This window comes from Oikopleura dioica, chromosome XSR, assembly GCF_907165135.1.
Source record: "Oikopleura dioica chromosome XSR, OKI2018_I68_1.0, whole genome shotgun sequence".
In the NCBI taxonomy this organism is placed as follows: Eukaryota; Metazoa; Chordata; class Appendicularia; order Copelata; family Oikopleuridae; genus Oikopleura; species Oikopleura dioica.
The window spans coordinates 1,258,892-1,271,003 of NC_137294.1; the positions used below are offsets into that span (position 1 = coordinate 1,258,892).

At 42.8% G+C, this 12,112-nt stretch overlaps 1 protein-coding gene across 1 annotated transcript; it reads left to right on the plus strand.

The window, feature by feature from the left end:
• Positions 1-245: 245 nt before the first annotated feature.
• Positions 246-9,960, plus strand: LOC145710303 (uncharacterized). The gene is made up of 10 exons (XM_081788038.1): positions 246-403; positions 5,234-5,365; positions 6,367-6,545; positions 6,589-6,838; positions 6,884-6,987; positions 7,196-7,477; positions 7,792-7,914; positions 7,965-8,163; positions 8,210-8,383; positions 8,429-9,960. The coding sequence occupies exons 2-10, from the start codon at positions 5,242-5,244 to the stop codon at positions 8,539-8,541; spliced, it is 1,548 nt and encodes a 515-aa protein (XP_081644164.1). The 5' UTR covers positions 246-403; positions 5,234-5,241; the 3' UTR covers positions 8,542-9,960.
• Positions 9,961-12,112: the final 2,152 nt, after the last annotated feature.

Sequence of the window (12,112 nt, forward strand, 5' to 3'; positions counted from 1 at the left end):
AAGAGAGAAAAACTTATTTTTTTATTTTGTATTTTGCGCTAAGAGTGTGTGCTCCCGAGCGCTCCGTTCTGAGATTCCGGTCGAGAAGTGGATGAATTGCTGCTCATCCCTTTTTTTTGCCGTTTGATATGGCGCCCAGGCAAGTCGTTGGAGCGTGGCCAGCGGGAGGCCGAGATGCGGTCTAGTACCCCCAGCGACCAATCAGCGCCCAGTGTCGGGCGTTGCGTCGGCGGCAAGTTACTGGACCCACTCGTAGTAGAATGTGCGTACTCAGCCTAAGGCTCACAATTTGTTATTTTTGATAATTAGTGATTTTTGAGAATACGAACAGAGATTACACTGAACAGATTACACTAACCGCACCTTCAAATTTCAAATAAGGAAACTGGAAACGAACTAAACTGTAAGTAGCTACTTCCTTCCGCTTGCTCAGCCCAGGGGATGATCACCAAGAGGGATCACACTTTTTTCTAGCGCTTTTTCGAGCTCTTTCTTTTGAAAATCAAAATACGACAAGAAAAAATAATGAAATTTACAGCACAAGAATACGCTCCAATTTTTATTTTTAATAAATTCAAAAACAAATAAGCACTTTTTTATTTGAAAGTTGAAGTTGATCTGTAGTAGAGTTCTTGTTTTTTAGTTGATTTTCTGAGGTATTTGGCTGGGTTTTAAACTTGTAGAAAAAACGAAAGAACAAAACAAAATCAATGCGAGATCGATGTTAGTGTGCTTTTGCGTCAAGAAGCTCAAGCTGGGAATGGTTTTTCATTTTCGCATGGAAGGTGCCACCGGTTGGGGAAGTTGGCACTGAGGCGCGGTGAGAAGCTTCTGAGGGATTGGGGAGGGCTTGTGCAACTGCTGATTAGTTGATGATAACGAGTCCACAAATCTAGAACACAAATCTAAACAGTGCTGAGTTATTAGGTGCGAAGCTCCTCTCTGAAGTCACAGGACGACGTGCTCGACTCTATTCGATTTCAGAGAGACAAGCCATGTCTACGATCAGAGACTAAGCCAATCCTTACTACCAAGTTTCGACGAGGACCAAGTTAGTGATCATCACAATATCCAACTACCTACTTTAACTTGGTTGAAAAAAAACTTGTTTTTGCGCAAACTAAAAAGAGTATTTATCAAAAAGAGTAAGTTTCGATTTGTGGTGCTGGCGAGGAGCAAATGAATAATGGAAAGGGGCGAAATCGAAGAAATGAACAAATCGAGTGCTAGCGATAGTCATAAAGCCTTTTATGATCTGATTCGTGCCATGCACAAACGCTTCCCAGTATTAAGCGCCCGCCAGCCCAAAGAGAGATATTTCCCGCCGAACTCCAGCAATTTAACTTTTTTTTTCATTTCTTATCGAAATTCCTCTAAAAAGAGAGAACTCGCGTGAAATTAAGTTTATTTTTTTTCGAACTTTTTTTTTCTAAATTTCCTTCGATTTAGTATTCTTGTCATTAGAGCCTGGGCTCGGCAACCTGTGTAGAAAGCCTGAGTCAGGGTCCGAAAAAGCTGAAATTAAAAGCCGCGCAGCGGCTTTTAAAACGAAGCCGCGAAGCGGCTTCCTAATACTACCATTACAATCTTTCAAAAATTTTGGCGAAGCCGCTTCGCGGCTTCGTTTTTAAAAGCCGCTGCGCGGCTTTTAATTTCAGCTCTTTCAGACCCTGACTCAGGCTTTCTACACAGGTTGCCGAGCCCAGATTAGAGCGCCAGTGGAAAAAATGACGCTTTTTGGTCGACCCCGCGCGCATGGGTTAAAAAACGAAACTAAGCATAGAACCGTTTTGGGAAGTGTTAAAAGGTTTTACCATCATATTTCAATTGTTGAGCAACACTGTGCGCGAGTGATTAGGTTTTCGAACAAAGGCGCAGCTCTATTGATTATTTATCACTTTCGAATCGTCAAAAAAGATTCTGCCCAACGAAAAATCATCTTTTGCGAACTTTTCCATCAGAGAGTTTTGAGGAAAGAGAGCGCGCTCGCCCTAGAACTCGACGGAAAATTAAACTGATTGTTTCTATCGCGCCTTGAAAAAGAGCGTTTACTTTTGATCGAGTAAACGCGCTTTGGGTGCTGTCAAAGGAAAGCATAAAAATGTGATTTGCCCTGTGACGTTTTCGCGATTTTGGAACGCTGCGATTTTGAACTGAGCGTTACTATCGAAAGATTTTCGGAAAAAATATTGTCACTTTTCAGTCGCCAAATGATGGCTCTTTTGCGGCGCTTTTACGATCGTGAATATAAATCGCCAATTTATAATAAATTACTTCCGCTTGAAAGTGGGTGTTTCGACCAGATTCGTGAGATTTCGCACTTTCGGGCTTGAATTTTCAAAAAGGTTGAAATTTTTTTCTTTTTCTATTGTGATTTTCGGATAATTTTTTGCAAAATTTTTTGGAAAATTTTTGGAAATTTTTTTGGAAAATTTTTTGGAAATTTTTTTGGAAATTTTTTGGAAAATTTTTGGAAAAATTTTTGAAAATTTTTAGGGGAGGGGAATTTTTACGTCGGATTTTGTTGAGTTGTAAATGACTAGCTAAAATGTTGAATTGTGTGATGGCCAGCGGCGCGTGTTGCCTCGCGGCGGAAAGCATTAAGGGTGTAGTAGATTTTTCGGTCGTTGGGGAAATCACACATTTGGAATTCAGTGTTTGCCATAATATGGGAATAAGTGTAAATTCAACATCATTGGGCCGATAGCAGATCAAACAAGAGATTTGGATTATTCTAAAACGGCGTCCTAACAACTTCTATTTATACAATCACGCCGTCTTTTATCAAGAGAGAACACTAGAATCGCAAAAGTTCGCCTCGAACTTTTTCAGAGAATAGACAAATAGACAGGAACGATAGTATTGATCACGTGGCGATTTCATTGATCTAAAGCAGCGTATTACTTTCTCCTCACTGTCTCAAACGATTAATTCTGCCAGCTTCTTTTTTCACTCAGATTTGTAATTGAGCTTTAATTTCGGGAAGAAGCTCTCTTTTTGAGATTTCGAATGGAAAAACTAAGTTTTTCGATATCAATTGAAAAGTTTGGACTGAACCAATTTATGGAAGTGAATTTTTGGATTACCAATAAGATTGCTGTATTTGGCCTACCGGCCAATCAAAACCCTGATCCAGAAAATCACTTCCATAAATTGGTTTAACCCAAAAATTAAGGGATACAGAAGAAGATCATTTTAGACAATAAATTGAGAAAAATCGCTGTTGACACCCTTAAGCGAACTGTCAATTAGGATGATTGTAAGTGGTACCAGTTGCAATAGAGTATTCCCTTCCCTGTAGTTGTTGTTTTAACCTCGTGTGGGAGTCGGTAGTGAGGATACACTAAAATTGTCATTTTAGTGATTTGATGTTGCTCGTGATTGTCTTTTGTGTAGTCGAGTGGCCGACTGGGCAAACACGTTTGCGCCCGGGCTCCTGCTTCAATCGCTCGTTTATCCATCTTTTGACAGACCAAACAGCCACTTTCCCCTTTCATCCAAGCTTCTAGACCTCGTCCCAATCACCTAGCTACACGTGACTCTTCTCGTCCCCTTATTTTCGAGCTTCAGAAGGGTTTGAACTTGCGCGAGTTCAATTCCTTGCAAAGGTCATCCAAGGTCACTACTCGTAATCAAAATCAAAAAACATCAGCCAAGCATCATCATTTATCACCTCGCATTCATGATAAACCATGGTCGAGCGCTGGTAGCAGCTTCTTGATTTGCCAGTTGAATATTGCGGCGATAGAATTGTAAAAAAAAGGGATGAACGGTGCGAGTCGGCGCACAACGGACAGGGAGGGAGAGACAACGCGGTGTGGTAGTTTTTTCTGATTTCAACAGCCGCGCCTGCTTTTTTTTCCGTCATCCCTCTTTTTTTATTTACCAATTTAAAATTACTACAATGATTTTGATTACAACGATTACCCATTATTTTAATTTGGAATTGCGCTTTTATTTAATTTTACAAAACAAGAAAAGTTAATTGTTAAAAGTCCGTTTATAGAAGGATTTATAACTTTGATTCTTTACCAATTTATTGCCTCCACTTCTGAGTTATAACTTATAACTTCTGAATAAGCGGTTATAAAATTTTTATAACGAATCTGGACAGATCGCACGTTCCGTGATTTCACATGACTGTAAAAAGTAACACACCTCGTGAGAATACAAACCTCGCCAAGCTCGAGCTCGTGGCGCTCTCTCTTTTCTGCGATTTTCCTCTATCTGTTAATTTTCCTATAATCGACTAAATATATTCTTCTTGACTTTCTAAAATAGGAATTTTGCGAATAAGGAAGTTTTCCGGAAGTGCACAGCGCGATTCCCATTTATGCGCGGCTGTTTTACTGTCGGCCAGACTGATTTAAACGTAACTGATAAGAAGAACTGGGAAAATGCGTTGTTGTGAGCACGCACCATTAAAACATGGTGTTTCGAGACGTCTTGGATAAATTATTTTTCACTTCCTCTTTTTTCCGCGAAACTGTCTTTTTCTTAAACATGATCAGATGATCACATGTACAGCTTGTGATCAGTCTGCCAGACAGCTATTGTCTCGTACAGTTCTACTCTTCTTTAAATTATGCAAATGACGATGTCATTGAGTAGTACTAATCATCGATTCGAGAATCGAATCAATGAGTTCTTTATCAAGTTTATCAAAATTGAAAATGAATGAAAGGGAGCGAGTCTGGCCTTGTTAGCTTCCTTAGGAAAGGCAAGGAGCTTCATTAATCAAGGAACATTAATCAAGGACTACCATAAATGCGAGAGTCGCGGATTGTTGGTGGTGGTGCTTGTAAAAGATTAGACAGAGTTATGAAAGGAATGAAAAAGTGTGCGCTCGCGCAAAAGTCATTTTTCAGCTCGGGAGAGAGGGAGAGAGAGCCGAGATTACCACACTGCTTGAGTGAGTGAGATGAGCTCGGGAGCGCGACGCTTGCCCGGGGTAGTAGCGACTGGCGCTGCTTTTTGAAGGGGTACTCGATGAGGTAGCAAGCCATAAGTCTAGTGACTTATAGTTTGCGCCCTGATCGCACCAAAAATAAAGATAGAATTAAATACCACTCAGAGATTACACTGGCGAAACGCAAATTTGAAATTTCGGAAGACAGAAAATTAAATTATTTTTACGATTTTGATTTTGACACGAGCTGGGAAGAGTTATTCATGAAAAACACTTTTGAAAGATAAAAGAAAGAGAGCTAATTAACGAGAGAATTGTGTTCAGAAGCAGAAATGACAACGGAAATCGGCGAGAAAGAAACAACCGCGGAAGAACGTCTACGCGACAGGCTGGGCGACAGGAGCGATGAGAAGAACGACGAGGAGAAGGTCGAGGAGCTCTTCGCGGCCAGCCAAGGTAAGCAAGGGCAGAAAGACAAGAGCAGGAGAGGGATTAATCGCCGCTCAAGGAAACAATAGAATCGGGCTGGCTAGTTTCGAAAGGGGCGGGCAGCAGCGCTGAAATCGGTGAAAAAGCGCCGCGGGGCGAAAAATCCAGTCGACGGATCCGGTCCACTGGCCGCTGACTTTTTCTTTATTATTGGTACTCAACTTTTTGCGAGATCAAGCCTGCCCCACTCCTTTTAATCCGCAATTAATACTCGTTAACAGAATCGGCAATAAATATGTAACAAAGAAGCAATTATCGATGTCGAAAGAAGTACCTTTTTTAAAGATGTTCTTTTTTTAACAATGTCGCAGTGGAACACACTGGAATGCTTTAAGAAAGAATTAATCACCTTTGATCGGCTTGCATTCGCCAGAGTCGGGGTAAATTATTTATACTGCTCTTGGATCAATAATAATCGATTCTGGTTTATTCTCGCCGCTGATAGAACTTTACCTATCAAAAGGTTGACGCTAATCGCCTCACACACCCTTGCAATATAACATCGCGAAAAAGTGCCACCAATTAAAATTTAACGCGATAAATAGTATTAGAGCTAGCTTCAAATCTTTGTACAGGCAAGACAGTTCTGTATAACCTTAGGAGACATAAAAACCGCCATCCTGATCGATTACACTGTTTACGAGACAAAGACGAAAATAAATAAAGAAAGTAATACACAAAAATAAAGTATTTTGGACTTTTCGTCTATCTCCTGATGATTATTTACATCGATCAATTACGCGTCGAGTTTCTTCTTTCTGGAGAAAAGAAAGGAAACTCTGTTGGTTTTGGCAGTTTACAGCCACACGCGCGTTTTTATTTGACTAGTCCTAAAATTATTGAATATTTTTTTTGTTAGATTCATGAAACTATCGCCCAAGGATTTGGCCAGCGGTAAACTTTTATGTTACCTTTTTCGTGGCGGCTTTGTGGATTCGCGAGAATATCAGCTGATTGAGCGTTTTTAGAGGCGAACTGCGACCGAAGAAAACGGAAATCGACGGACGAGTCGCCAGAGGTGGCTCTGAAGCGGACGAAGTACGAGGGCGGCGAGTCCGAAGAAGGCGACTCGCCCAACTCAGGCAGCTCGTCCAGCTCGAGCACTTCCGGCGTGGACCTTGCCTACGCCACTGAAGAACTCGAGGAGGTATTGCGCCAACATGAGTGCTTAGATTTACAGATTTTGTTAGGAATCGACGAAAAGCTCGAGCGACTCTGTGATCAAGAGTCTCAACGACTTCAAAGTGTTCGAGTACGACGAATGCGCGCGCAGCAAAAATAGCGCCATCAAGGGAGCGGAGAACGCGTGCGAAGCCAAGAAAAAGAAGAAAGCACGCCCCGCACGCTCGATCAAGTTCACCGTCGTGCGCGAGTTCAAGTTCCCACGCGCTCAGAGCTTTGTCACTATGCCCACTAATGGCGGCTACTCCTTAGGAATGGGTAAGTCCTTAACATAAAGGCACAATTTGTAAACCCTTCTTTCAGAAAAACGCCACATGAGCGGGCGAGAAGTGAGCCTGGACCGGTACCGAATCGAGCGAGAACGCTCGCGTCGACGAAAATACCGACGTTGGTACCAGAACCGCCAGGTAAAGCCCCCTGTCTTTTCCTTCGCCAGCGATGCTAAATCTGCGACTTTTGCTTATTAATGAGATCATTTAAATGTTTCGCGCGGAATCGATCAGTGAAATTAAAAATTGATAAACGTCCTGCCGTTTTTTACCTTGAGAATAGTTTTCGCGTAATTTGCAGAAATAGGAATTGTTGAAATCAAGGAAGACTCATCTTGACTTTCAGTTGGACGTGGAAAACGACAACTCCGATTCGGACTCTGAAAACGAGAATGAAGAAAGCATGGCTCCGAATAGTGGATTCTGTCTGATGCCTGTCCCTCTCGAGCGGAGGAAGCAGTTGCTCGCGTCGAGCTCGTCCGAGCTCAGCGAGCAGCAGCGCCTCGAGAACGAGCAGCAATTCGCCGAAATCAATCTCAGAAGCTCGCGAGAGAACTGTGGCTGCAACTGCCAAAACATTTGCTATCCCGAATCCTGCGAGTGCCACATCAATGGCATTGGATGCCAGGTAATCTTGCTTTCTCACAGAAATTACTTCAAAAACACGATTTATATTACAAAACTAATAATCAAACAAAGAATATGAAGAGATTCTCAATAGCCACAATATTCTCTATTGACGCAGAAAAAAAATTAGTCAAAAAGGTGTGACTCAGCATTCTTTTGCGTTCGCAAAGTGATGACTCATCGCGCAAATATTCTCCATCGCGACTAAAAAAAAAAGAGAATTATAGACGATGACTCTTATCTTTAATAAAAAAGCGAATCGAATAATCATTCGATGGGATTTTACTACTTTCAGTAGTCATGATTTCCGTTCAGGTCGATCGCCAGTACTTTCCCTGCGGATGTCTTCCGAAGAACTGCTACAACAAGTTCGGACGCACGTCTTTCAATGTCGACCGAGTTCGCGCGCATCTCCAGCGCACTCTCCACCGCGTAAACGTAACTTTCAATTTCGTTTCGCCAAACCTAACTTGATCCTTTTTCGCCAGTCGGGGATCCCTTTCGAAGAGAGCCCAAGCAATCCGAATGAGCAAAACAGCAATGAGCAGCAGTCCTTTTCTTTCGGCGACCATACACTGCCATGTGGAAACCCGCCGCCAGTAAATAACTTTGGAAACAGTCTCTGGAATCAGTGCTACTCGTGGAGCGACTACACTGCCTATGACTACTGCAACTCGTACAACAGCGGTAGCGTAGATTGACTTGATCCAGTGTTTTATCGCTTCGATTTTAGGGAGCTCGTACCACCAGATGACGCCACACCAACCGTCCAGTACGGGCATCGAGCAGTACAATGTCAACCCTGTTCTTTCGGCTCAGAACGAACCGAGCGAGCAGCTGAGCGAGAGTTCAGAATCCGCCTTTGGAGACGACAACATGGTCTCTCCTCAACCCCCTCAAACAGATGGTTAGATCGCAGCTAGAGAGCAACAAGAATGACCTTTTTCTTCAGAATCTGGATTCCAGGCGCCCAACACAGGCCCGCTTGGACTGGAAACGTCGATCCAACTGCCGTACCAAGAGGACTCAAACCATTCGGTGCCATTATCCGTCGGGTCCGAGTAAAATAGCCACTCTGTACTTTTTTTGTAAATTTGATCGTTCAACTCTATCCGCAGCCTCGACTTTTTCTAAAAAGTAATTTCGTGTTCTTACTTTCCGCAAAACAAAAGACAACTTTTCATTCAATCTTTATTTTTCTCCTTCTTTCCAATCTTTACAGATTAATTCTAGCGTTCTCTTTCGTACAGGGAGATAAACATACTTAAAGTATTTATTCAGTTTTCGACAACTCCCAAAAAGTCCTCTTCATTCCCAATATTTCTATTTTTCGCGCTGTTCGAATATTTCGCATAAATCTAGTTCCGAATGCTAAAACTCACACCAAACCAAGCAAACCAAACGATGGGAAGTAAATTCCCAAAAGTTCAATCAACAAGAAAAGCAACGAAATTAACCTTGAGAAGATTCTTTCTCCTGACTCTATCTTTTCTGAGATTCTTTTCTGGCCTGAAAATCTTCCTATAAAGCAAAGAATTAATGATGACCCATTCTTTTTATCTATATATTTTTTTCGCGCCTATCACAATACGCCGTCTGTCCATAACGTTTTCTCTTTTCGGAAAACGAGTGTTTCCACAAATCGCCGCCTCAACAACTTTTAATTTCCCAAAAAAGAATTACCACTACTCCCTTAACTATTCCATTCTATGCTCCTCCAGGAGAGGCCCCAATCCACGTCCACAGTCGCCGGGTCGGTTTCGTGAATGTCATTTGAAAACCGTTTTTGCCCGCAGTGGCGAAATGTGGCCCTGGAAGCCCTCTTCATACCTTTTTTTTTCTAGCGGAACGTTACAGCTCTCACTCTCCAGGATGCATTTTACACACAATCGCTTCTTCCCTTAAAAACATTAGCAAATGTCTTCAAGCTGATATTCCTCTTGTTCAACCTCGACGAGATTAGACCCAACGACAAGTACAAGCTTTGTAACTTATATACAATCTCCTCTTTTAAAACTTATCTTTGTTTGGGAGCTTCAAGCTTCGTAATCCCATACTGAAATTTGAAGCCCAGCATAGGCATCCCAAACACAGACAGCACCTTATTCCAAACTCCTAAATCAACCGAAACAAGTTATGAAGCTATCAAGTTATTTTGCAAAGTACAGTCAGGTCTTGCAATTGCGCGACCTGCAATTGCGCGGTTTTTTGGGAAAATCCGATACACAATTTGCACTATTTAGTGCATTTTAGGGCTTGCAATTACGTGGTTTTTAGCCAAAATCCCGAAAATAAAAACCGCGTAATTGCAAGACCTGACTGTATAATTATATTATTCAAGAAATTCACAACCTAGAGTCACAAGCAATTTTCTATTCTATTCTATGATGTTATTTTCTGAGCAGTTTCAACTTTTTAAGGCCGCTAACAAAGAGCTTCTGTACGTCTTTCCTGTAGAAACATTGTAAAACGTCAAAAACAAATATTCAAAAAAAAAGAAAAACTTGCTGTTGTTTGCCTCTTCTTTGCAATGAAAAAATAGACATCAGAGCATAAGCTTTACGTATTCAGACTAGAATAGCGTTAGACTAGATCGATTTGTTACTCTCGGTACCTACTGTAGTTAATACTTACCGGGACAAATCGAGGTGCAACCCATCTCGCGGTTCTTTTTCGTCATCGCTCTCTTTTTGTCAGTAGACTTTCTTCTGAAGGGATCCTAGCTTCTGCTGAATCTCCCACTTCTAGCGTAGTTTGCCTGCTCTCTATATCTGGACGAGTGAAGAAAACGAGTAAAGTATCTTTGACGTCTGTATTTCGAGCTGGAGTAAAATAGAGGTTAATTCACGAACTGCGTGAATTACCGAATGGAGAGAAATACACGGCGGCGACCGAGCAAAGCTCGATCTAGATAAGCAAGTGACCTTAGGGGACGAGGGAGTCTAACGAATCTAAGATCCCAATACCCCCCATGAGACTGAAACGTCCTCTAAGGCCAAAGTGTGTGATTTTTGCAGGAGTATAAGCGTAAGATGAGTAACATGGCAGGTTCGAAACGTCGAGGCAGTCTGATTCGCGTTAAAAAACCCTTTTTTGGGAAAAAGCTTGAATCAGATGCGAAGTTTTCGTGATGTCCGAGCGGTGATGACATGAAGGAGTAGCTGCACATGTAGAAGAACTCAAAATACGTCGGCGACGGTAAACTGTGATAATTTCCGTACCTTTTCAGGCCCCGGTCGATGAATAGGGGACCTGAGTGGGGCAGTACTTGCGCTTAGTCGTATGACTGACCCGAGTTTGTGCCGATGTTTAGAGGTTCGACGGGCCTCGTTTCACGGTGTGCTCGTTTTGTATGTTTCGGGAGATGAGCTGCTCCAACTTCGGTTAAAGTCGCATTCGGATCGGCGCCGGCTGAGTATTGACGATCTGGTGAAGACTTTGGACGGGTTCTTTTCTTGCTGTTTTCAGTTGCTGAGCCCTCAACTACTGTTGAATTTTGTTTATCGACTGACATATGGCTATTGTCGGGCGCAGCAACCTCCGAAATCACTGTAGCATCAGCTGACATGTCCTCGGCAGTTTCATAAAGAGTACCACCAGAGTACCAGCGATCTGACGGCTCGGCTGGAGCTACCGACGAGTCCAAAATAGATGTAGCGGTTGTATCTCCCAGATTTTCCATGTCCAATCGGCGTCTACTTTCCAAAATAGGTGATAGAGATGATCTTGGCGGTTTTTCCATAGCAACCATCGGAGTCGACGCGACCTGAGAAGATTTCCTCCCCCCATGCGACTTCGACCCGGACTTTTCCATCGGTTTGGAAGTAGGAACAGGCGATTTTTGTGGGACTTTCGACTTAACGATTTCGGTTAAATGTGGGAATACGTACTCGGCCTCGTAGTAATCAATCCAGCGTAAGTCGTGATTTCGTTCTGCGGCGTGAACCACGTGTTCTCGATGGATGAAATCACGTTGTCCTTTTTTATCTTCGACCATGACGACCCAGTCGTTGCTCGAAACGGCTTTCAGGGGACCTACCCAGCGTTCCTTCTTGCTTTTAGCGTCGGTCAGGTTTTCTCGCTTAATGTACACGACAGCGCCAGCGGGGATTGGTCTCGGCTTAGGCTCGTTTTTCAGCCTGTGCTCCATGGCTCGGTCAGCAGCTTCCATCGCAGTTTTCACAATGGCTTCCGCCGATTTCGCTAAAGCTCCCACATTGAGACCAAACACCTGAGGTGTTTCCGCTGTCATTTCTGCGCCAGTAGAGTGGGTGAAAGTACTTTTTCGGCCAAACCAAACTTCTCGCGGTGAAATTTTCGTGCTTTTGTTTTTCACACTATTGAGCGCGCGCATCACGTGGGGAACGCAGTCGGCCCAAGTTTTTCGACCGGAAGATGAGTTGACCATGCAGAATAGACTGTTTTTGATAGTCCGATTCGCTCTTTCTGCGAAAGCGTTTGATTGAGGGTGAAATGCGGTACTTATTGTATGTTTTATCTGGTTAAGCTTACACATTTCGTCAATCACGCTTGCGCAGAAGTGGGTACCTCTGTCACTGTGTAGATGTTTCGGCAAGAAATCCATGGGAAGGAAGACCTTGTAGATGAGCGCTTTTGCAGCGCAGATAGCAGTGTC